Source organism: Toxotes jaculatrix, chromosome 15 (assembly GCF_017976425.1).
Source record: "Toxotes jaculatrix isolate fToxJac2 chromosome 15, fToxJac2.pri, whole genome shotgun sequence".
Taxonomy (NCBI): domain Eukaryota; kingdom Metazoa; phylum Chordata; class Actinopteri; family Toxotidae; genus Toxotes; species Toxotes jaculatrix.
Window position 1 is genome coordinate 3,463,938 of NC_054408.1, and position 27,000 is coordinate 3,490,937.

Sequence of the window (27,000 nt, forward strand, 5' to 3'; positions counted from 1 at the left end):
CCTTTTACAGTCGCAGCTGCAACTTGTAGAATTGACTTGTCTCCAGGCTCAAGCTGAACCTGACTGCTACTCCGAGCCCGATGGAAATCAGACAACAGGGGCAACACATGCTGCATCTTCATTCAGTTAGTCAAAACACACTGATTTACTGACCTGAATGAGGCTTCATCAGGTTGGAGGCTGCATTCAGATTTAATCAGGTCCAAATAAAACCTCATATGTGACCTCAAAGACAGGAGGCGAGTATAAACTGCCAACGCCGCAGTGATTCACATATCCTCTGGAGGTTTTAAAAATAGTGCCTGTTACTTGAACTGTGTAGACATCTTGTAAAATTGCTTGGACAATGGCCTGCAAGACTTTACCCTGAATTAAAACAAAGGAAGGAAGCCTTTAAAGGCAAAAAAGTGTGACATTTTATTTGCTTTTGTGCACACAACACAGGCACTAAGAGGCATACAGAACATAAAAAGGAGGTTTAGAGTAGCAGATACTCAGAAGCACCACATACCAAATAGTTTTCCTTTTGAAATATCTGTACAGGCAGTTTTGAATAGATAAGCAGTACAAAATAAAAACATTTACCTAAGCTACAAATTGTGCATGGTTTAGCCTGTTGGATGCTTTTCAAAGTCCCTCTGCACGTTACACTCCTGACATCCTGTGCTAGCAGAAGATTTGGCAGTATGTGGAAACAACGGTGAGAGCTGCTTTTAAAAAGGTCATTTGATTATTGTCCAGTCCCTCGGGCGCATTCAGAGGGCACCGGTTGGTTGGTTCTATAGCAGTGCCACTGACTGTGGCCACTGACTGTGCACATCACTGTTGGAGCGACTGAATACTTAACGTGATCATTATTACTCGATTCAAAAGTGGTCAAGAAACTAATGTCTTGGAATTCGGTAAGTAATCAAGTAAGTGTAAAAGGCATAGCTCCCCCAAAAATAAAATAAAATAAAAAGGGAAATCTTCTGCACCTGTGATTGCAGTCTGTGTGCATTACCTCAATTCTTTCTCCATCAGGAGTTTGGTCATATACACTACATGTGGGCGGTTGCAGCAGTGCACACCAGGTTATTGATAGGGCAGGTGGTGTTTTGTTTAGTCCTGCAATTCATCACCATGCATGTTGCTGAGAGCTTTTTATGAATATCTTCACAAATACATTTGCCTGTTAGCGATATTGTCATATGGAGGAAAGTTTGGCCACGTGACCTCATGTAAAGCTACGAGATTTTCCATTTTTTTTCACCACTCTTACAAAATTCATGACATATTAATGACAAAATTAGCACAGGACATGTTTGAATGAAGTGAAATCTGTTAATTCGTTTAAAAAAACTAATATTGTTTCCTCTTTTCAGTGTATTTGCTAAATTAGTATAGGAATAGTATGGGTGTGGAGTATTTGATGCCAGTATTCTCAAACTTAATTAAAGTATGAAATATGAAAACAGGTTATTGGTCTGGAGAATGACCAACTTAAATTTTTGCACACTGCATTATTATCAAAAGCCCTTTGTATTGCTGGAAAGGATTCAGGTCAGCTACATGGTGTATCCGTCTATCTGTGTATGTATTTTGATTAAAAAAAAAAAATTAACTCCTATAGCAGCGACATTTAAAATAGAGGCAAGCGATAAATCTTTTCACCTGTCAGCAAGCGCCTTTACTTTGGAGGGCACATTATGGATAGCTCGTACAGATCTCACTCCTCGCGGTGCACGTGCATCGTCCAAACAATAGGGGGCACTAGTGCAGCCTCAAGGACATGATCCCTCACTGGCTTCCCACCTGCAATCACCATGAGCTTCTCACTGGATTTCCTGCTGCCACAGGAAGAAAAGACCCAGAGGTCAAAGTTACAGAGCCTTTAAACATCTTATCAACAAGTCAAGACCCTGTTTGAATTCAATCCATTTTACAACAGATGATTAACAATATATTCACTTTTATTATTAAATTATACATCTATACAATAGATCCTTAATAAAACTGCAGCTATACAAATCATTAAGAAGAAGTACCCACGTGATATTACCCATTGCAATATAACCTAAACACTCTGAGAGGTATGTAGTCATTCTCTGATAGCCTACTGAAGATCTGCAGACTATCACATCTTGAGACATACTTAGATTACAAGGACATGCAGAGATAGGATCCAGAGGCTGAAGACCCTATCGTTTGACCAGGCCACTCCCATGTCACTGTCAGTCACGTGATCTTTCGCCATCGCAGCGGTGGGGCTCCAGGAAGGGTGATGCTGTTTGTCAGTCTTTTCATCCATCAGTTCATCAGCGCGTTGGTCCAAAAACTGGAATCAGAGTAAAATAGCTTCACAATTGTTAGATTTTTTTTCTCTTGAAATTTTATACAGACATTTAGGATCCCGAGAGGACGAAGTATAATGACTTGTCCAACACTTTAGGTCATGACAGGATGCTTGCAGATGCAGCTTTTTTTTTTTTGTTTTTTCTTGGGGCTTAACCCTTATGCTTAGCATGTTAAGCTCAAAGTACAACTGATGTTGACAAAGACGGCTAACCTGCCTAAGAGCAGCTGAAGCCAGTGGATAATGAGCTATATCTGATAATGCAGGGTTGAGCCTGACAAGCTGATTTTGACATTTAGGAAACAACTCTTTTCCTCTGGCGCCACCTTTAGGTCAAACTTAGTATTTTCTGCTCACTGGTGGTAAGGATCTAAAAAAAATCATCCCCATTTTTTTAGCCATGCTTTAATTTTGTTTTTGGGTGTGCAATGTGCTCTTAGGACCTCTAGGTGGCTTTTTAGACTTTTTGTCTTGTGTAAGTTTATGGTTTTGTTCTTATGATCAACCAGTGTAAGATGCATATAAAAAGTGTTCTGTTTTAAATATATAGAAAACACCACTTGTCCCTATAATCCAAAGAGTAAGTAAATAAACGAATGATGTCAGGTAACATAGAGGCCTTTTTCTTGGTTGCAAAAAGCCCTAAGCACTGCTGGCTGGCGCTGTAAAATAAAGTAACTAAAGTTTTGTTCCAGAACTTTCTGAGTGTGGTATGCGCTGGGTCTGCACTGTTCTGTAAAACTTCCAAGAACTATGGCAGCCTCACCATCTGAGTCCGACACTGCAAAAAAACAAAAAACAAAAAACAAAACAGATTTACCACTTCCTGCCTACTTGGCTTTTGCATATCACCAAGATAGAAATGGCGATAAAAGAATTACAGCTTTCACTACAGTGGTTCAAACTCACTCAAGTACTGTGACAAAGTTCTGAGTCACGCTCTTTAACCCTGGAGCTTATCGCAGCTGTACAAGCCCCGAAAAACTCGCTGCTGTGATTGTTTCATACTACTGCAAACTTCACATGCTGGTTAGATTAGCTTCTGTAAGTACTTGCTGCACCCAATGCTTTGTGTACATACAACACCAAAGTGCTGCCTGTAAGCCACAGAACACCAAAGATACCACTTAGGAGCTTCATGCCCATCCCCAGATTTGTTCATATACCAGTATCAGACAGTGTATGCAGTGGTTTTTAGCCTGTTTTTTTAAATACTATAATCCTCCCCACTAATTCCCTATTTCTGCTACTCTCATGGTACAATATACACAAGTGTTTTTAGATGTTTATGTACTGAAAAAATAATACACAGAAGAATTAGACTGAATACATGAAGCCAGAATGGTTCACAATGCTAGACTCGAAAACCTGAAACCCTTTAAAGTGTCGAGTTAACAAAAGATTAGAATAGATCGGGACTTCTTAAGGTTTGTGAATCTCCACGCGACTTCAGACAGCGCAGTGGAAAACAGCTCAGTGAAAGCAACATCGCTTTACCAACGGTCAACTGGAAGATGTTGTGCGTGACGGGGAAATTCCAGTTTCCTTTTATTCTGTGTGGTGTGGGTTGCAAAACTGAATGACAATAAGCTGCTCTCTATGTAAATGCAACTGCCTTTGTGCAAATCACATGAATAATTTCTAAAATGTTAAAATAAAAACTCGTATGCAAATTAGGCACTCATACAGTATAGGCAGTATTGTCCCCTTTTCTTCTTCTACAACATTCACCACCACTGAAAAAACAAAGACAGCAGCAAACGCACGCATATCTTACAGGCCTGGCCTACATTTCCTGACTTGCGAGTACAATTTAGTGAGTCCCACTGAAATGTAGAAATATTCAGCATTTGAGGGTTTTAAACAAAAAAATTTTTTAAGTTGTGCGCATTCAGGACGGACGGCAGCCATCCACTCACTGCACTCGCGGCGTCCCCTCATGTCCCACCCTGTCCCACCCTGCAGAACATTCATCTTTTGCTTTACACATTTTGCAATGACAGAAATCACAGCAGCTTGATTCAGACAGATTCACCAACATCAAATACACAAACAGCTGTAAAGATCCAGCCACTTGCTCGTACTTGTACAGAGATGTTTTGATGTAAGAAATTCTGCAGCAGCACGTCCACCTGTTAATCCTTGTGTAAGAGAGAGGTAAGTTTGCAACTTAGGGCCAGAGAGGGCACACTGTGGTCAGATGTAGTACTCCTTCATGTTGTCCCTGACTGAGTTGTGGAGATGCAGCTCTGTCCTGTAGTTTGTGTACATGCTGTGTCTGTGCTCCTCTTTGATGCTGCTGCTGCTGCTCCTCTGGGCCTGCCGCTGCTGGTAGAGGAGGCGGCTTATCACAGCCAGAGCACACACTGCGATGAAGACCACAGCTGTGACCACACCTGAGAACACAGCAGGGGAAGGTGCATCAGTGTCAGTGGACAATGTCTAAGTGTCCTCCATCTTTTTATTTATTTATTTATTTATTTATTTATGTTTTTTTAGTGTTTGATCATAATTATATTTAGCATTAGCATTTAGCATAAACATAATACTGTTTATGCTAAATGAGGTTTTAAGTTAGCTTTTCTTTTCTAGACAATGTTCACAAACACACCTACACATAGCAAACACACTGGTGTCACACAGTACCGTACATAGCACATTGAGTGGAGCCATGCTAACTGTGTTATGCTAAGCTAATCATCTACTGGTTACAGCTTGATATTTACTGTACTGACAGTCTTCTGTAACTTTTGGCAAGAAACCAAATACGTGTATTTCCTAAAATGATGAGGTACACTCTGGGAGCACTTTATTAGGAACGCCATACGAATCCGCCATATGAACAGCCTCAGTTCTTCATGTCATTGATTCCACAAGATGTGGGAAACCTTCCTCTGAGATTCTGCTCCATGTTGACATGATGCATCACATTATTTCTGCTGATTTCTCAGCTGCACATTCAAGCTCCAATCTCCTGTGTCTCTACCACATCTCCAAGGTGTTCAACTGGATCCAGATCTGGAGACTGAGGAGGCCACTGAAGTTCACTGAACTCACTGTCATGTTCATGAAGCCAGTTTGAGACGACTCTGACGTTTTGCTTTGTGACATGGAGCCATTAGAAGACGGGAAATTGTGGCCATAAAGGGATGAGTATGGTCAGCTACAACACTCATATGGACTGATATACTCCATGAAGGGATCCAAACTGTGACACAAAGACATTCCCAACACCACTACACCACCATCACCAGCCTGAACTGTTGAAAAAAGGCGAGTTGGGTCCATGGGTTCATGCTGTTGATTCCAAATTCTGGTCCTACCATCTGCAGCCTCAGCAGAAATCCAGATTCATCAGATCAGGCGCTGTTTTTCTCTTTAACTGTCCGGTTTTGTGGATTTCTGTTCTTGGCTGACAGGAGTGGAACCCGACGTGGTCTCTGCTGCTCTAGTCCGTCCACCTCAAGGCTGGACGTGTTGTTCATCCTGAGATTATTTTCTGTTCACCACAGTCGCACAGAGCGGTTATCTGAGGTGTCGTAGCCTTTCTGTTAGCACCGGTCACGAGGTGTTCCAGTCTGCAGAACTGCTGCTCACTCAGTGTTTTTTCGTTTGTTCACACCATTCTGAGTAAAACTCTAGAGACTGTTGTATGTGAAAATCACAGGAGATCAGCAGTTTCAGAAACACTCGAACCAACAATCCTGCCACAGTCCACATCACTGCTGCTTCATGATTGGCTGATTGGATGATTGCATGAACCAGCAGGTGCACAGGTGTTCCTAATAAACTGCTCTTTGAGTATACTGCGTTTATCTACCACATGATGTTCCATCTAGTCTTCCATCGAGTCCTCAGGTGTCATGTCTATCAAACCGTTCTGTTATATTTGAAGTTAGTTTTATAGTGTTTTTTTTTTTTTTTAAACTAATATTTTCGTCCTATTCTTTTAAAAAGACTTTATTGGTCTCGTACGGATCTTTCAGATCAGACTGGGACATCTTTATTGTCAACAACAACAACAACAACAACATGGTTCCATGCGGAGAAAACGTTCCCTGTTAAGAAAGCACACAGAAATCCTTTAACATTACCATCATCAAATTAAATTTCCTTTCAAACAAAACTGCGTGAGTGGCAACGAAATGATGAAAATGAGCTTGAGCTAAGGCTGAGTTATCAAGAGGATAGAAGAAAGAATTAAGACGGAGGCAAATGGAGAGAATGACAAATCACAAACAGCTGGGACTTATTTTCAATTAAGCAAAGAAAAATAAACCAACACAGAAGAGAGGAAAACAGACCTGCTATCACAGCCAAATCCTTCTGGGTGCCATTGCCACGCTGCTCCTTATCTTTAGTGGCTGTTACCGCTTGATCTGGAAAAGCAGATCCGAGAAAGAGTGAATTCATTAATGTCCCCATTATACAGATCAGCCAACTCTGATGTCAAGGTTACTGGAATCTGTGGTTTTCAAGTCTAGCACAGTTCAATACGTTTCCCTGCTAAGCTCCAGAATTACACAGAATTATATTACGTGATAACCAAATTAGGTTTAGCTTCAGTTTCATTTCTCTCCCACTCTTTGCATGAGCACCACCATATTTGTTTTTTTTTTTCTCGCTCTACCTCTGCGGTTGATTAAATGACATTTAAATGTCATCAACCTCATCTCATCACAATATCATCGATTTAAGTTTTCATTTCATTTTCATTAAAGCCGAACAGAGTCTGGCCTGCGTTAGACCTCGGTCAGGAGGAGGGTGGTGATGAGTGCGGGTTAGCTGGTGTACGTTGGCCCCTTTAAACCATGTCATAGTGTCAGACTGAATGGGCCATGAGAGCGAATGAGCCTTGAAGCAAGTGGCTGGTGGTTGCATGTTGCAGCTCCACGAGATGAGCTGTTTCAGGGAACTGCCAAAACAATGACAAGGCTAAATTTCACATTATCCTGTGGATGAGAGAATCTCTGCCAACTCTGAGCTCCACCTGGTGCCTCAGCATAAAAGACAATAAGGACAACAACTCAAAATAACCTGTGTTTTATCATTTTCATTCGTTGTTCTTACACAAACAATTTACAAAAAAGAAACCAAAAAACAAAACAAAACAAAAAAAACCAACAGATTTGAAGTGTGAAGACATTCGTGCTGGAGACAACAGAGAACACATCTGACACGTTTCTGGTTTATTCAAAACTCAAATTTGCTGAATTCAAAAGTCGGTAGATAAGAGTCAGTTTTCAAAGCTGCATCAGTAAAACAGGAAGCCAGTTAGACTGATTCTTGTGCTCTGAGGTGACATGTTCATTTTAACACGAGTTTTCTAGTATCACATAATCAGATCACTGACAAACAGGACAGATCAGCACAGCACCTGATGCTGCGTAGAGCTAAGTCGCTCAAAAGACGATACAGTTTTCAAAATGTGTGGGATTGATGTTTGATATCGTTTTATCGAATCCAAATCTGAATCCTTTCAAATCCCTTATCAGATCTCATTAAGTTTATCTTTCATGTTATAAATAACTACACGTCACAGATTCAGTTTAGATCTGCTGTCAGCTGTTGTTTGTTGGGTGGGAAGGAAGAAATATGGCAGTTTTAAGAGGCAGATGCTAAATGAATCAAAATGAGCAGCAGCAAATATGAAATGTTGATTATCGATTGATATTGATTGTTCTGATACACTGAAATAGCAGCTGGAACATACCAACTTATAAACCTGACTTTTCACAAGCTACTACTTTAATGCAAATAACGAAGGTTCTGACTCAGAATTATGAACTTAACAAACTCAAAACACTGATTTTGTCTGAATAAAAAGCTGAACCGGGACTCTGCTGTATTTAACGAGCTGTGATCAGCTCATTATTTCTCTGGAGTCTCATCACAGAGTGATGTTACAGAGTGATCCCTCCAAAAGCAAACATTCAGCAGCTTGGAGAGAGGACGTCAACCAACAGACAGAAGTGTCAGTGTTGCTGTCACAGAATCAACATTCATTAGCTACAGCTGAAACAATCTCTGATGTGACCTTGGTCACTTTAACGAGTGGAAGCTCTGGTCAGCGTTGTCTACAAATGAGAAGCTGCTAACGTTGCCTACTCGAGTTCAACACTGGTCTTTGCAAATGAGCAGAGATAAAGAGAGAGAGAGAGAGAGAGAGAGAGAGTGTGTGTGTGTGAGCGTTTTGCCTTGCAGAGTGTGTGAGGTGGACTCAGCCAGCGCTCCACAGTTTGACTGGACCAGTGGACCACGGATGGTGACCAGTGAGCTTCCTCGATTCGTCAGCGCCGCCTTCAGCGGGGCCACGTTGTTAAACTGGACCGAGGAGAGGCAGCCGATGAAACCTTTAGAAGCTGCTTGCATTACTTCCTCGTTGAGGTTCTCCCTTCCTGCACAGACACAGTTAGGTGAAAAGGCACATGGTTACTGATGGTGATGTGTTTGATTTTTCTTTTTTATTGCAGTAATTATCTTTTCAAGTCAAGAATGGTGAGAAAATAATAACAGGAAACGATGAATGGGTACATCAAGTACCACAACAGGGGGGTGACGTGGGGGTGTTTAGCAGTGCTCTGGACATCAGGGGAGCACTTACTGGTGACTTTGCCCAATGTCAAGGATCTGATTAAGATCAGCTCTGCATCAGATGACAGCGTGTACTTTCTGTGGATGTCCTGGTCGATCTGGTTGAGTGGGGAGAAATCAAATAACAAGCCGATTACAAGAAATCTGAACCGAGGTAACACCAAAAGCAGCAGCAGCACATTTCAATACATTATAGATTGAGAATAGTGTTCTCTGCAGCTTCGCACAGCACCATATCCGCCCACTGTTAGCTTTGAAGTGATTTAGACCTTTCACATCTGCTCTGCCATGCTGACTCAGATGCATCTCTTAACCTGATGATCCGCAATTGTTTCTGCAGGATTCTGATTACGTGTAGAACGGTGGTACGTGTGTGTGGACCAGCTGAAAACCCTCTCCACTGCTAAGTTCAACCTGCTGATGTGGTTGTGTCATTGTACAGAATTAAATTAATTTATATACACATTGTTTGTTGGACTTGTCTGTTGTACAGTAATTGTCAGAAACAAGTTGCTCATAGCTGACATGCTTAAATCTAATATAAACGTAATCTGACTTTGGTATTAAGAATATTTATATATATATAAACCCACCTCCTTGCCTTTCAGGGAACTTTCAACAACATCTAAATGGTCTTCGTCAGCAGATGGAGCTTGTTCAATTGACATCACATGAAGCAAATGTGGAAAAGTGGTCACATGATAACAGGGGGCCATATGCGAGGGGGCGATTGTAACCCGTCAGTGTTAAATACTGCTCTTTAGTGCTGAGCAAGTGCCATTACACTTTAATTCTTTTATTTTAAAAAGAATTAAAGAAGAAAGAAAGCTTAATGTCAGGTCACTAAAACCACTTGGTAAAGATTAGGGGAAAATGTGGCCCTGATTAAAAAGCTTGTTGAAAATCTTTCGCTGACCTTCTCACCTTGCTGCAGTAGGTGTGTAGTGTACTCCAGTGCTGAATCAGTCTACCAGGACATCACTGTCAAAGCGAGGTCAAAGGTGAAAACAGACTTGAAACTATAACCCAGAGAAGCGCAGCGAACTGCTTTTTGGCCTGGTGTTAAATTATTCTATCAATAGTAAAAATGTTGACACTGACCACTGGTACGAAACAGACTGTGAACTCTTGAGGGCCGCCACTGAAAGCAAACACACAACTCTATCTTTATTTTACACCGCACTATCTGAACTGCACATTTCTCCGTGCACTGGCACTAAGCATTGGCGCTGAACAGCTGCCTATGGATCAGTCCTCCTGAGCCTTTTACTCACCTGAACATACAGGTTTTTGCCCACTCTGTGGATTCTGATTCGATGAAGACGTCCGTCTGCCATGTTGCTGAGGACGGGGCTGAACACATCTGGACTCCTGTCTGTCTGAAGGTGATACCAGATCTGCAGACTCCCTGGATACAGAGCATGAAAAGACATGCAGCACTCTCTCTTTTAATCAGATATCTGTGAGCACGTTAGGATGATCAGTTCACCACAGTGTTCAATGCTCAAGTCAAACGCACAACGTGAAGCTATATTTTACAGTAAACATATTCTAATTTGATTTCAAGTACGTGGACATTGTGTTATGATGCCAAAGACGAGAAGACAAAACACCGGCTGACTGAAACGATGTGGCTGCTTGTTTATTAATATATCGCTATTTCTACACTTCTTCAAATGCCTTTTGAGATATACAAATATTTATCTCATAGCTCCTCACTCCTACACGGAGTAAGTCAATATGTGTTCACTGTTTCTCCCACACACACACACACGCACACGCACACACACACACACACACAGTTGCTGCCAGATCAAAGAGTCAGAGAGCTATGCATTGTCAAGTGGAGCTGGGTCAATATTACAATTCCCAGTCTGTAGGTGAAGGGCTTTGTGTTGTGCTTCATTTCAAATCCTGCAAGTGCACCTATAGATGAAGGTCAGTATGGATGAAGAGCCTCATCTGCCCTTCAGTCTTTACAGAGACCTGAAAAACACAGGCGTTCAGATTTAACACAAAAAGAGTGTATTAGGACGCTGACTGGCTAGAAACCGCACACAGGTGTCACTCAACGTGACGCTCTGAGGTTTGGATTCAGCTTAAAGGCTCTCGGCTTAAAGCTTCGAGGCCTTTTGTGGGTTGACAGCAGGAAATACACCGTAGCAAGTATTAGACATGTGAGGAGCTTATCTTAAAATTTAGTTTGAGCACAGTTGGTTCTTTTTGTTTAAAGATACGAGGACCGTCACATGTTTTCCTTTGGATAAATGAAGACTTTTATTTTGCATTAGCACTGATTGAAATTTACTACACTGTAAGAAGAAAGAGTCTTTTCAAATATGCAAAGGAGGAACAGAGCCGCAGAGGTTAAATCTCTTCATTAGTCTGGTATCAGTTTGCACAAACTTGTGGGAGCAGCTCTGGTATTGTATTAATGTTTGCTGTGGTGTACATTAGCTGCTTGTTCACTGTCAACTTAATTTCCTGGCCTGATCCTCACCTGCCAAAATTATAACATGCAAATAAACTAAAAACAAACAAACAAACAAAAAAAAAATGCTCAAAGGAAATCTGCTCAATTTCAGATTTTTAAGCTTCAGTTTCACAGCCTCAGACCTTCTGAGGCTCCCACATTCACACGATGTTTGATAGGCACACTGTGTCTGCACATGTTCTGACAATTGGATCTTGCTGGGGGTGAATTAAAAAAAAAAAAACAGCTACTATGGTAACTGGAGAGCAGTGGGTTTATGACCGGATCCTTCTAACGAAAAGGATCCGAAAGTTTCTGATTAAAGAAACGGTTGAAGTTCTTTTCCGGTTAAAGAACTGATGTTTTCATCATTTAAATCTTAATATAAATAACACAACCACTTCATGAAGATCACATTCAAAGAAGTCAGTAATTACGTAACTATATTTACCACTTCTATAAATGATGACAGGATTTAAGCTGGCTTTATTCTTTGAGATACATGTATAAACGCAAAGCCTGTACGTACCGTTCTTGGCCAGGATGACAGCGATGTACTGATGGCTGAAGGTGCTGACAGTCAGCAGCATGGCCGGCCTCTGGAAGGTGACGAAGCTGAAGGCAACATCCTCTCTGGCTCTGCTGCTGCTCTCTGTGGAAACGCTGGTGGCCTGTGAGCTTCTGTTCTGCATCACTGAGAAGGGCTCCTGAAAGGTGTAGGTCACCGAGGACTCCCGGTCGAAGGACACTGACACCTCTGCACGCGCAGGAACAAAGAGGAAAAAAGGGCTTCAGTGCAGGAAGCTCTGTTACAACTCTTTTGGAAACAAGATTAAAAGACTAAAAGTGAGCTCACATCCCACAGAGGCTGCAATTTTCATTTTTCCATTACACCGCTTAGGATGAAAGTATTAGAACAATCCACACAACCTTATCAGTAGTGGGGTTAAAAAAGTAAGTTTGCCTCAGGGGTACAGCTACAGATAAGGCCATGGGGTCATTTAAACTGCAATAATGAATATTTCTGATATTAACACTGAACAAAACCACTGGGTTTAATGGGAACTGAGTCAATTTTAGCCAAATTCATTCAGTATTTGCAGGTGCACACGGACTCAGGTGGATTTACAATGCACCTACATAAAAACAGATGTGCATCAGCGTCCATCTTTCAGAGCAAGGCTGCAGCAAAACATCTTGGAATATTTCATATTATCTGTGGTGTAAACAGACTTTGATGTGTTAAATTAGTGGATTTCTCCTTTAAGGTAGCCTGTCGTCGCCCCCAGGCAAGAGTACCAACGCAGCACCAAGCCTGAGAAGAAGAGCTGTCCTGAGGACAAACTCCAAGAACAAAGTCCTTCCCGTTGCTGTGGTTTCTTAACTCACGTGGTGGAGTATGAAATAGACGGTTATATTTAAAACACCAGCAGAAAGTTTAGTCTCAAGTTCATCTGTGATGTGAACAAACACTACAACAATTAATTAATTAATTGTATTTATTTAATTTTTTTTTTTTTTAAACTTTCAAATTACTCTCCTGGGATTAACGGAGAGTGGAAGGCAGAGTATGTCTACATAACAAGACACCATTACACCACTGTCTGGCTTAACACTGCATCGCACCCTGGTAGGTGCGAGCACATCCACTGAAGCAGATAATCTCTGAGCAACAGCTGCTCAGCTGTGTATCGTTGCTGACTGGCTTGTTTTAACGCGCAAGTGTTTGGTTTATACACTAAATGAATAAAAGGAAAAATGAAATTGCCTCGGTTTGGTTTCATTCTGTGAAGAGTCTGCACATTACGCACTTTTTCACATATTCACCAAGGAAACAAACAGACAAACAAAAGCCCACAGATTCAGACCAACATAAGATGCAGACCTGCTGAAACACAACACAAACCAAACAAGCGATATCCACAAAACTAAAGTACAACACTGGATAAAAGCACTTAAAAGTTAAAATAAGTCCAGGCAGCTTTTGTTTTCAGGATGGAACATCCATTGTTCATTCATGTAATTGCTTTTAATGTGCAGCTCTTTCAACATTATGTCAAAACTCTCAGCAAACGCAGAGCTTTGAAAATCTGCCATCATACGATCATACAACTGAAAGCATCCATCTGAAAACAGCATTTTAGGTTATCATGTATAACCTGGAACCTGCTGTTACTCTTCACCAAAATATCACATCTAACTCTGGTTTGTCTGTGAATGTTCTCATTCTCTGGTTGTATTAAACCAGAAATATCTTTAAACAGAAGTCGGATAAGCTGATTTTCTCTTCCCCTTCAGAATGTGTTTTCAGACTATTTCTCTCTACCATATTCATGTGGCTGTTCGCTCGGCTTACTGCTCCTCTGTCTGCGATGGGTGTTGGTGTCTGTGTTCTGTTCTGTGCTCACATATTGCCGGAGATAATACGGTCTAATGCATTTTAAATGTTCTTGGAGTCTGGGCCCAGGACAAGTATTAACTGTCTCTTGCATTACTCGCATTTTTATTGGTGCGCTGTAATGGAATAACCTTGACAATCATTGATTTTTTTTTTTTTTTTTGGTTTCTTATAATCAACACTAATCTGTTAAAAGAATCTAATCCAGCGTGCAGCTTTTGTTTAAAGGAGCTGAGCAGGACCCACCTTGGTTACAGGTGGTTCCCCCGTACGCAGACTGGGAGCAGTCACAGACGTAGCCGTTGCTCTTCTCGATGCACCTCCCTCTGTTGTGGCAGAGGCTGCTGGAGCCGCTGCAGTAACCCGGACAACCGGAGCTCACCCCCGGGGTCATCCTGGCCCTCTCCTCCAGGTCAAAGCTCACGCCGTTGACGGTCAAGGTCCTAATGCAACCCAGGAAGCCTCTCTGCTGGGACGCTGTTCCCCCTGGGAAGAGGATGGGTGTTAGTTAGGCTAAGGCTCGATGGCTGTGCTAAGGCTAAGAAGCATCTATAATGACCTTATAATCACGGTTCCTTTTAAGGCTGATGAGGATTTACGACAAGCATTTACTTAATTCCAATGTGCATCTAGGGCAACTCTGTAGGCATGTAGCATCGGAAACCTCATTAAGACTAAAATATACGAAGTAACAGACTAAGTAGGTTTTCAAGTCACCATGAGATGCACATAGAAACGGTGACTCGGTGATAGTCGCTAATATACAACACGTTTCATAGAAGTGGGAGACTTTGGATGGAAAATGTAAAACATTGTTATGTCTATAATTTATGTTAAAAAAAAAAAAAAAAGAAAACGGGTGGATTTAATCTCCTTTCATTCACAAACTCTCCACACTTTTTTCTGGTATCTCTGTCTCCTCCAGCGAGACGCTATATTATTAAAGAGAGACATTAAAATGTCAGAGGGGGAAAGGCTGCTGGAGAAATGTGACAGGGGAAAGAGAGCAGCCACACTCCTCGACCAGAGTGATAATGAAAAAAAACCATAAGATAAATTAGTTCTTCACAGTAGCTTGTGGGATAGGTTTGTACATTTACACGTCCATATCAATGCAGTAGTCGGAGGACATTTAAAGAGCTGTTGTTAGCTGTTATCGTTTCTCCTCTGCACACTGGCTGTGAAGAGATGCCTTTTGTAGTGTGACTACACAGTAAGAGACGGAGGACAAAATCCAGTCCATGTTCTGTGGAAAGCGGCATTAAAGTGCAGCTGGTGCTTAGAAGACGTCTGCAGCCTGAATTAGACTCAAGTGGGTATCTTTGTCCTGGCCGTGTTACGAACACGCGAGGGAAACAGAGGAGGAAACAAGGGGGAAAAATTTTGTTCTCGAAAACAGACAGATGAATCCTCATGTTCGCTTCAGTCGACAGTGTCAAACAAAAGAATCCATTCACGGTGAGCCTGGAGAGGAGGAAGATTTCAATGTCCATTTTTTTATGGTGTCCTCAAAGTTACTTAACTTAACTGTAGGTTTATGTTACGGCTGCTAGATTTAATTATTTCTGAGAAATCATGTTTTGCTCGACTTTTCGGCACAGTGAAGAATCGAAAAACCACAAAACAAAGCTGAATTCACCCACAGCTGAAACGTGAATAGATTTAAGCTGCAGATTTTTTTTTTTTTTTTTTAAATCACTGAAGCAGATATCTCGTAACGCAGTTGTTAATCATTTGGACTGATGAATTAATGGGGAGAGTTTCATGCTGATCCAAGCGGCTCTAACTGTGAGTCACATAACATCATCTGTGGGAACATGAACGGGGCTTTTACTTCCAGAACCAGGGGGTTCCCAAAATAGCTCTTTCAAAATCAAAGCACACCCGGCGTGGTATTAAGACAAGGTCTCAAAAAATCTGAACCTTTCCATTAAAGCTGTATTCATCATGTATTATCACCCAACTCTGCAGCTCCCCTCAGCTCTGAGGACTGTTTCTCTGACTCTCAGCTCATTGTCTTGGTTTTACTTCCCCACAGTTTTACTGTTCTGTCGCTCTCATCAATCTCTGATAAACCCACTGCACAGAGCTGTATGGGATGTGCTCAGCACCAAACGGCCGCTATGTGAACAACTCGGGAGTTGGTTAAGACTAAAAACAGTGAATTCTGGACTTACAGTCATCAGGAGACCTGGGTGAGATGTGTAAACACGCGATTGTTTGGTAAGACGATGTCAGTGTTAACAGACTGCGGCGCAGTCGGTTAATGCAGGTTTGAGCAAACCCGTGTTTCTGGTGGAGGTACGCGGAGGCAGAAGACGAGCCTACCTATGAATAGCTGGCTGCTCAGCCGTAAGCGGAGGTGTCCATCGGCCGGAGCGTCCAGGAAGCGGAGGGGAAGCTGGTCGACCTGCAGGGAGGCCTCCCTCACGTTGCGCTCTGCCCTCACGTAGTGCCACTGTCTGTCATTCAGGGGGAGGTGGGACTTCACGGAGAGGACCGCCGGACCGTTTCCCACATCAAAGGAGAAAGTCACCACTGAGGGAGCTGGGAGGCCACGCACGCACACGCACACGCACACGCACACGCACACACACGCACACACACACACAGCGAGGGCTGAATGTGATATTGGGTTTTTTATGTTCTTCTCCATCCTCCCTTTCTGATGCAATGTGATACAATGCTGCTGGGAAAACTTGATGACCTGAATGGATTTATGAGGGGGCTCGGCTGACAGCTTGTCAATATTTCACAATGTCTCTGATGCTGCAGTAATACATAATGGCTACAAATATCCTGAGAACTCCTCCCTGAGGTTTGTGAACAAAACACACTGTAATCAACAATTTCACATCTCTGTAGTACCTGTAATAAATAAACTAAACCGGTGCTGCTTGAACCACCAGTCCTATCAGTGGAAATGTACCGCTGTTTATTCGTAAGTACAGTATCGAATTCTTTAATACAACCCTAAAAGACCAAAGACTACAGTGCATGCTTTTATTGGTTCTCCTGTAAACAAGCGCCAGTTTTTTTATCCAAACATCTTATTTGCAGCATTTTATCTGCTTTATTTATTTATTTTTTTTAAACGTTAAATCTACAAGGTATTTCGATTATGTCGGGCTTCTTTATCCATCTGGTGTATTCATTAAGGATCTGAGCTTCAGTGGATGGGTAATAAGGAAATGCTTTTAACGTCTCCTGTGGCAGCATGACATTGCTGTTGACTGTGTCATTAGGATTACATCATGCTGTGCAGACCTGACAGCCTGCTTCTTGGGGAAATTAAACTGTCAACTACGGCACAGCTAGCATTTCCATCTGAGAAAAGCAAAAAAAAAAAAAATCTCTGACAGCTTTTGTAGCCGTTGTTATGTATGGCTACTCTTTCTGCAGCCCGTGTGCATGCCCTTGTCATGTACTTTGTGCATGCAGCACTTCTCCCATTCTGGCCCGAACGCTGACTCACAGCTGAGCTCCACTCTGATGAAGTCTTTGAGGCCCAGGTTCTCGAGAAACACCCCTGAAGGAGTGCTGGTCTTGAAGTAAAAGGAGATATCAGAGGCGAGCTCTGCCTGCAGGGTGGGGAAGTAGAGGTACGACGATTCCTGGTAGAAAGAGGCTGCGTTCCAGATAGACTCTGAAAGAAAAGGGAAAAGAAAGAAGAGTGCTGTGAAAGGAAAGTGAAACTGAAAGTGAAGCGGGAGCAGGAGGATTCCTGACCGTGTCTAATTTTTATTTTTGTCTAATTTTCCTCACATTTGCAGCCATGAAAAACAAGAAAGGAGGTTTTTAGTAAAATGTGACACCAGATCTGTTGCCAATATTCTCAGTGTTGACTTCTGATAGGAAACGAGTCAAACTGTGAGTTCTGGTGTCAACATTCACACACTTTTTACACCCAACAATCTGCCTCAACTTCCTCCCTTCGAGTAGGTTCAGACTTCCTTTCCTACTGAAGCACAGCCATTATTCATGGAAGTGCAAGAAACCCATTATTAGGAAAGCATCAAACAGAGTTTTAAGCCTGGGAGTAGATCTGGATATGGACAGCAGGGACATGTCCCTACCAATATTTTAGGCATATCAATATTTTTTGAGATGCCAGGTTTGTGTTTATAAGAGTGAGAGACTGTGATCTGGGGGATCCTCAGCCTCCCACAGCGAATTACTACATCAGGTCTTTAAAGAGGAACCACAGTCTAAGTAACAGCTGAGCTTAGTTACTAAGGATGTTCTGCAATCAATCAAAACATTTCTCTTCCTTTAAATCAAAATAAATTAGATTTAAATTTCATCCCATCCCCCAAGAGCAGAGTTATTACTGTTTATGGGTCAGTAAGACATGAACATTATTTTATCAAGTAAATTAGCCACAGCTTGGTCAAATGATTGGTTAATTTCAGGTGTCATTTTATTCTGAAAATCCTGTCAGCAGCAGCCTGAGACAGGTGAGCTCTGATGTTCCGGTGAAAGATACTGACATGAGCGCAGGAGCTGAATGAAAAATAACACAACAAAAAGTTCCTGACATGATTTAAAAATGGGTTTGACCGTCGCTGTGACTCTGTCATGAAACACTCGAGTTGTTTCACGAAAAAGACAGAGCTGCAGAATCTCAGGCAGATGGTTGGTTCTCTTTTTGTGGCATTTCCTTGAAAATCTATCATTTTTATATTATTTAAAAAAAAATGAACAATACCTTTTCAAAATCAGAGAGAAAATCACGATATACCACTCCAGTTTCAGGGAAGTTATCTCAGCGAATACATAATCAATAAAGTAAACTTCTTGCAGATTCAGGCTGTGTGTTTGTGTGCCAACACGTGTGCATCTGAATGAGTAAACAGAGTTAACACAACTGTTTATTTTGGCCTTCCAACAAAAATTGTCCCTACCAAAGATAAAACCGAATCGGTGCCCTTGGCTTTGAGTCTTTTAAGTATTTGACCAGAATTAGGACCAGTGCTGCTGTTTCTGTATCTAACATGATGATTTCTACCAGACACCAGCTTTTCAATGAGCTGTTTCACTGGAATACGAGAAAAAAAATAATCAATCTGCTTAATCAGTTTTTACTTGGAGAGCTCATCATTGAGGTTCTCACAAAAGAAACGACTAATCTAAGATTTTCTTATTTACGGAACCAAGCACTGTCTGAAGGTGTTCACTTTGTCTTTAGTTTTGCAGAGTTAGTAGAAAATAAATGCACGTTACCAATTATTTACATCTACTTTAAGTGTTTTTCCATTAACAGCACATGTTCATACATTTATTGTACAACAATTCGAATTATGAAATTAGCCAGACTGAGTTATATTGTTTCTCTAAATAATTTTATCCGTTATTCAGCCTGACGTGCTCGATGTCTTTAGGAAACTTTTCTATCTCCACTTGAATTTCAAATAAAATGGTGGGGTTTGAACTACATTTGACTGCAGATGAGCTAATCAAAATTCCCTGCCCTGCGTCCACAGCTCACTGTGGGACATGAAGCAGTAAATATCTACAATCTCTTTCATGTTCCAGCGCTGCTGTCCAGCTCTGCCCACCCCCCCCCCCCCCCCCCCTCCCCTCCACACCCCCCAACTTGCTGCACAACATGAGTTTGTAAAGACAGACCCACTGGTAGGTTCAGCAGATTTTTAGAGGTTATAGTCAGCACACACAACAGAACAGAACAGATGAGATGAGAACTCTCTATCTGTGGATAAACACAAAAGCGCGCGGCATAAAGACATCATCTGAGCGTGGTCTGCCTCTTATCAGCACTAAGCCTCCATCTGCAACCAAATCTGGCACAGTAGCTTCAGCACTGAGGTGATCACCTACTGTCTCCATAACAACGCAGAGGGCCGACGTGGTAGATGGCCTGAGAGCCCGTTCTGTTGGTGTCTCCTATCACTATCTGGCTGACTGGTAGGTGGTCTTTATAGGAGAGGATTCCCATGTCATTAGTCCTGTGAGACAAAAAAAAAAAAAAAAAACAGAAACAAATAAACAGTCACACAGAGCCCTCGAGGGCTGGATGCCTTTATGGGGGTCTAGATAAAGGCATCCATTCTTCTGCATTAGCACAGAACGCAGAGTAAACACATTAAAATGGGAGTAATCTATCACAATGCAGACAACTGCCTGTGGAAATATGCAAACTGAGCTGAATCCAGAGAAGCTTTGGAGTGAATTAACACGCAGCATGCAGAGACACGCCTTTGTTTCTCCATTCAGCGCTTAGAAACTGTGATTAGCTTGATCATAATTGTAATATTACGTATGAGCTGTAATTAATCATTCTGGAGAAAACACTGTTATATGAAGCTGTTCTCACACATTGCACAACAAATAATGAGCTCAGAAAATTGGAGTGAGGAAATGAAATGAATATAAATTTATTTAATTTTCAAGAAACACGCTCTGAGAGCTCTGCAGACGCAGACAGGTGCAGAGGAAAAACACCAAACAGAGTCTGAGCTGCTCCTGTTGGCTTCGGTGATTTAGGAATATCTCAGTTCAATTCAGTTCAATTCTACTCTGTTCTGTTGTTTTCTATTTGTTGAATGCCTTATCAATGAAATGACTAAACGATCATAACTTGTATCTGTAGTCTTTCATCACACACCACAGAGCGATTACGAGAGAGCACTGATCCTATTCAGTGGACTCCCTGTTTCTTTTTTCTTTTTCCTGTTTGTTAATTCATATTTGTGACCTAATAATATGAATATCACTCAGTTGTCACTTTATTAGGTACACTAATGCAGTCTAATACAACTATCTTCCCTTCATGAAGGTTATGTGTTGGGATGTAGTTTGTGGTGCTTTTGAGTTGTTTTGTGTTAAAGGTGTTTCTGTTATTCATCTTACTCTCACTGACATACGAGGGCTGATAGAGAAGTTTGTGGCCTAAGGTAGAAGGAGATGAGTTATACAGCTCTTGCTTCATGCACGTGCAGTTCAACTCTTTGAGTGATTATGTAGAAAGTTTGAAGTCAATAACTTGTGTGGTGTTTCTGTTTCGGGTAATTGAAAACGGCGAGTCAGCACTGTCTGAGAAAATGAACGACATCAGCCTTCGCGCAGTCATCCGCTACCTCGGTCTCAAGGGCTTATCACCCAAGGAGGTCCTTGGCCTGATTTGACTCCCTCAGACTACCAGACTACTTCCTCTCCCGCGGGATGAAGATGGAGCTCAGTGGTTGCCAGTTTGGCAGCGATGATGACGTTGCTGCTGCTGTAGACCACTTTCTGAAGGTCCAAGAAACCCACTTCTACAAAGAAGGGATCTGTATGCTTCATGACCTATGGACTATGTAAAACAAATGTACCAGGTTTTCTAAAACTGACTCCTTCTACCTTTGGCCACAAGCTTATCAATCATTCTTCATAAACGGGAAGGGCAAAATAACAGAAACGCCTCTTTCAATAAAAACATATCGTAAAATGGTAAAGAAATTCTTCTTTTGGGACTAGAAGTGCCAAATGTTGTGTATCTGCATTATGTACCATGCATCTGCATCAGCGTCACAGTTGCAGAAGTAGTTCATATCCATGCAATTCTCCTCCAGGCTGCAGGAGCACTGCTGGACCCCAGGCAGGAAGCCTCCCCAGTAACTCCTCCTCTCTCCTTCGCGGTCCAGCCACCAGGACAGCGGACTGCCATCTGCAACAGCACACCAGCCCCGACAGTCAGTCCCCACCGCAACGGCCTGACGCCCGACAGTGCAGCACAAATAGGTCAAGGTCATGGTTTATATTTGGAGGATTGCATTGTTTTGCTTCAATGGCTTTATTCTAAAATCTCAGGGGAAAAAAAAGAGTAAATGGTAGTGAATTAAAAAAAAAAAAAAATAAGAAAATATAAGATAAGACTTTCAGAAATCCCGCTCTGTCAGAAACAGCTGTGGTAAGAGGCTTAGATGAGCAAATAAAACTGGGAATGGGCGAATAAAGATAAAATAAAGAAAAACACAGGGTTTACATAGTTTTAACATTTTGGTCATACATTGGTCAACAGATGAAGTATTATTCAAGAAAGGAGAAAAGACGGGAAAAGACAAAAAACATACTTTTTTGTGCTGTTAAAAATACATCAATACGCAATGCAACAGATGTGGCTACACACACACACGTATATTAAAAAACCCGAGCTGGAAGCTGAAGGCTTATATAAAAAACCTTTTCACGCATTAACACACTCAAGCCAAGATAAACACTGAACAAATATTATACGGTGTGGTGTGGAAAGTCAAAGAAAAGAAGGAGAGGAAAGAGAGAACAAGTGAAGAAAAAAAAAACTAATTCACACAGAGATTTGGTTACACAGTCCAAACAGTTTACTCCTGATAAATCGTCTCAATTGGCCAATTTCATCACGAATGAAACACCGTGAACTTTACCCGGATGGGCTGTTTTCTTCATCGCATCAACGTATTTGTTTTGATTCTCCGTTGGCATTTCGTGATAACGTTTCTGCGAGTGTCAACGAGGCTACGGCGAAACCGTAAAGGCACAATTCATTACCTCCACGATGAGGTTAAGTGGTCCAGCTTCAGTCATCTGTCACACAATGTGACCCTGCATTAGAGACGAGGCCAGCAAGCAGGGAAAAGCCCATTAAGCTGCGTGTCAGAATACATAATCAAGTGCCACATGCTACGCTGCTTTCTTCCTACACACATACATTACAGCTGCATTAGGCAAAGTTTTTCTGTATGGATACACGTCAGTGTAGTCCAAGTCACAGAATGGAGCTGAGACTGTGAGCTGCCATCAGTTCATCAGGTACCACAACAGTCTAAACAGCAGCTTAATGCCACGTTCAGACCATAACTGGAAATATTAAAGTAGAGGCAGAAATGGGGGCTTGAACAGCCCTGGCTGCCACGCCAACATTAACATTACAAAGGTTGAAAATAATACACGCTTTATCGTCTTTACCCTCTATCCCTGTCCTTGCACTCGCTGCAGACACACCACATCCCCTCTGTCCTGCTGCTTATTTTAAACCACTATGCAGACACTGAACAGGTACACAAATAAGAAAAAGGCAACAATCAATACTTCCTGAAGGAGAGGTCAGTCTCACTCTCTCCCTTAAATTGGCTGGATATTGACAAGACTTGTTCACAGCAAGAAAGCAAATGCATCCCACTCCTTCATTTTATTTTATTTTATTTTATAACCGCAGCACGAAGCCCTGTAAGTGTCCACAATACAAAAGAGCTGGGAACAAACAGACGAATATTCAGACTGAAACTGTAATTAAAAACTGAAACTCTTAGGAGCTGATGAGTTGATAACTAAGACATAAAAAGACATTTATTTTGACACTTCTATCCAAAGTGATTTACTGTAAGAGCCGTTAAACTCCACAGGAACGAGATCAATCTCAAACAAACGACTGAGAGCTACAGTACAAGAGACACATCTCAGCAGCCAGTGACTGGATAGGCCAACATCATCATTCAGCTGCACCCCGTCTCCAGCAAAGATCTTTAACAATACTGACACAAGAGTAAAAACCGGCTTCTTCATTCTGTTGGTGTCATTTTGTACAAACCAAAACCAACCGGAGCAGTGAGGCGGAAAAAGATGAGTGTGTTGTGTTGTAGGTTTTAACTAAGGTTTTCTAAATGCCAAGCGGCCTCGTGCAGCGTTAAGGGTTTCATCCAGGAACCTGCAGGTTTCATGTTGACACTCGAAATAAATAAATACCTAAACAAATGTATCGCTGGGTAAAAATAGGACTGTGGAAATAACAAGCAGGACTGAAGAACAGGACACCAATAAAGAGCAGTCATTAAACTGCTGTTTGTCACTTCACCGTTATGTTGACAGCCACAGAGTTGTACTTAAGCAAACTTTTCTTTATGGGTTTTAAATAAGGGGAAAAAAAGTGCAGATCAGACGACAGTTGAACACCATTACAAGGACACTAAGTGACTGAACATCTGTGTTGTAAGTGAACACCAGACACTGACAGGAGAGACGGCAGAGGAGACATGTTATATAGATAAGCTGCAAAAATGGATGTGAACATCAGCCGAACGTTGTTGGCACATACCTGCATTTGTGCTGCTTAGAACAGCTGCTGTTGTTGTTGTTGTTTTTTTTTCCTGTAAATTAAGCTAAGTAAGACAAGCGCAGTTTTGTCCAATAATTAATTTGAATATACTGTCTGTATGTTTGTTGTCCATGGGGATGTTGTTGGTACCTACGCGCTCAGCACAGGGATGGAGAAAGACACATTTGACCCTTTTCCACAGGAGATATCTGTTCTCAGACAACAAAGGTAAAGGTAAAAAATAAATCCAGCCTGTTTCTGAGAGCGTTCGTGCAGCTATAAAATAAAATCTTGTATAAAAGCTTGTTTTCTGTCTCTCTTTGAAGTCTGGTGTGATAATGAACTTGTTTGCTTGCACACCCAGGGAATGGCGGAAACTGGGACATCATGAATGTTTCATGATTCAGGAGCAAATATTTAGATGTTTGGGACAGCGTAGGTGCCAGTGCAGTTCAAGATGAATGCACACAAAAAGATTGGAGACCGCGTTTCCTGCTATTGTAAAAAATATAACAAGGAGAGCGAAGCAGTGAGGGAGGGTACCGAAGGGGCAGCAGCTCCCAATGTGACAAAACACAAACAACCTGACTTTCAATTCACAATGTAACAACAAACACTCCCCCGAGGCTGCAGAGTACAGAACAGTGAACTTGCACACGGAGGACACGTCCAGGCTGAGTTTAACCCTGCGTGAAAAACTGCAGCCTCCTCATTCATTTGAATGAACGAGTGTGGCAACCCAGTGCGCAGGACGCTACATTAAAAAAAAAAAAAAAAAAAGGGTTGTTGGCTCAACTTTTGGCCCCATCGCACAGTAACGTCACCTGGCACTGGGGCGACTGTTTACTTACTGAACAATTTCGATGCCAAAATACATCAAGGATGTGTTTGCAGCTCATAAATACCACGGCTGAGCGAGTGAAATAAATACCTTTTGTGTTAAAGAGGCGGGACTTCCTGCAGTTGTACACCACTTCCTGCTGGCACTGCTCCGACCCTGATACGATGGCACGCAGCTGTTCGGCCGTGGCGCTGTAGTTGAACTTCATGACGTGAGGTTTCTGAGGAGAGGAGCTCTGGACCGTGACCGGAGCTGTGATGTTGTGGGTCACAACCGTCCACACCTTCTCCTCTAAAAGAAAAAAAAAAAAAAAAAAGAAGTTACCCGTTAGCATGATCTTATCCACACCCTGCAAACAATAAAATGTGTTAAGTTTTGCCTGAACCCTGCAGTTCACACCTTCTACTCTAAACACAAAAAGGTGTGAAGGCTTATTAACCAGAACACGATGTCCTCTAGCGTGTCCTCTAAATATAAAACAGTTTGTTAGCATAGACCCACTGCAACAGATATGTGTTAATACAGAAAACATGTCACGAGGTTAGCATTCCGCCCACGCACCATACAGACAACCTGATATAGCCTTATCGCATCAATACACCATCTGCTCTGTTTACTCTGAATACAAAAATCACATATTTTTTGTATTTTCTCAAGCAAACGTTGAACTGCCCAGGAGGCAAAACATGTCATTTATGGATTATAAAAAACTCATTGTTACATTAGTTAATGAAATCTCACATCCAGGGTTGACAGAAATACAACATTTCTAGATTCAGGTGTTAGCTGCAGTGTGCCACCATGCCAGAAAATGTTTTTCTATGCATCGGGTTGAGACAGGACCATGTAAACTTTAAAAAAATATATTATTATTATTATTATTATAATAAGTTTTAAATTATTTTAGATGTTTATTTATCAAGTTGCTATGCAGTTATGCAATTGCTTTGACTCCCTTGTGAATCACATTTACTGTACAGGTTCATTAGTGAGGCAGTGAGGTCCGCTGTGTTCTTGGCTGAACCATCTGTGTTTCACAAATTTTAATAAATACTCTTGTTTCCATGCATCAGTTTGACTCCCTTGTTCCATATGTGAAATGAAACCCTTAAGCGTCCTGAAAATAAACCCTTAGGCACTTCAATTTGAATTTCTAACTGCTTCTGACTGATTTCACATGCATTTACTTTCAAACAGGAGTCAACTCCTCGTGCGATAAAATCAAACGAGGACTCCATCTTATTTCCATCCACACTCAATTTTCATTACATGGATTTCATGTTTACTCTACCTGAGAGGAAATCCCTCTCTCCGCCTTGTGATTATTCACATTAGGTTGCGCGGCTTACAGTTATTTACATCTCTAATAGATTCTTTAATTGAGGTCAAGTTGAGGCACGGCTGCTGCCAAACAACTCTGATTAGCGAGGGGGAAGACTGAAAACGTAAAAAGCCGCTGCCGTGCAGCAAAAGATGACATCACCGGCGCATTAACCTTGCAAAGGACAAAGTAGCTGGAAAGTTTTGACAGTCAGCTGATGAGCACTGCCTCCGGAGCGTTGAAAACTTCACTGAACGTGCTTTGCCCTATATGTCACGAAGACTGCGGATCAGGTTGTGTCCCTCTCCCTGTCTGTCAAATGTCACATCTCAGGTGACAGTTCAGGTGAGACACAGCACATTGTGTACTTGCCTTCAGAAGATTATACAGATACACAACAGGTCTGACGGGGCAGTAAAATGAAAGGGTCAAAGCCCTGTGATTCTACACCATTATCATGAAACTGGTTTTAAAACCAAACTGCCCCATTACACTAACTGTGTCCTGTAGATAATTAAAAGTCAAATGGAAACGTCACTACGTCTCAGAAACACAACCCATCACAGTGAAGTTTGGTTTGTAATGATTTTAGTGACTCCTTACTCGTTCTCTTCCTTTTTTTTTTTAAAAGGTCAATGATTTCTCCTTGAGCAACACATAAATATCAGGACACGGTTTTTCTCAAAAATCAATAGATAAATTTCTGTGAAATTTGATTTGCATATTTCTCTTCACCACACGACGAATGCTAATGACTGTGGCACCACATTCAGGTCAAAATCACCACATGTACACAAGAAATACCATCCGAACACAACAGGTGGACGCCTGCTAAATTTACTGCACACCTTTGTGTTTTCCTGACGATTAACACTTTTCATTTTGATCATTTTTTTTTCCATAGCATCATTATTACTTCAAAATGTCAGCCCTGCACACCAAATATCATAACTTACTGGCACAGCGCCA

The 27,000-nt window shown here is 41.7% G+C and overlaps 1 protein-coding gene across 3 annotated transcripts in view; it reads right to left on the reverse strand.

Annotated features, from left to right (window-relative positions):
• Positions 1–420: 420 nt before the first annotated feature.
• Positions 421–27,000, reverse strand: part of LOC121194576 (contactin-associated protein-like 5) — a 67,217-nt gene continuing 40,637 nt past the window's right edge. Inside the window, exons 13-24 of one of the 3 annotated variants that reach the window (XM_041057514.1) lie at positions 24,801–25,001; positions 21,310–21,466; positions 19,639–19,766; positions 17,276–17,446; positions 16,129–16,347; positions 14,047–14,286; positions 11,932–12,159; positions 10,204–10,337; positions 8,940–9,027; positions 8,533–8,733; positions 6,640–6,714; positions 421–4,731 (exon numbers count right to left, since the gene is read on the reverse strand). In XM_041057514.1, coding sequence (XP_040913448.1) covers positions 4,532–4,731; positions 6,640–6,714; positions 8,533–8,733; positions 8,940–9,027; positions 10,204–10,337; positions 11,932–12,159; positions 14,047–14,286; positions 16,129–16,347; positions 17,276–17,446; positions 19,639–19,766; positions 21,310–21,466; positions 24,801–25,001 — 2,042 coding nt within the window. In that variant the 3' untranslated portion in view covers positions 421–4,531. Of the gene's footprint in view, positions 4,732–6,316; positions 6,394–6,639; positions 6,715–8,532; positions 8,734–8,939; positions 9,028–10,203; positions 10,338–10,811; positions 10,916–11,931; positions 12,160–14,046; positions 14,287–16,128; positions 16,348–17,275; positions 17,447–19,638; positions 19,767–21,309; positions 21,467–24,800; positions 25,002–27,000 lie in introns of those variants that run through there. The other 2 variants (XM_041057515.1, XM_041057516.1) reach the window with 2 other exon arrangements.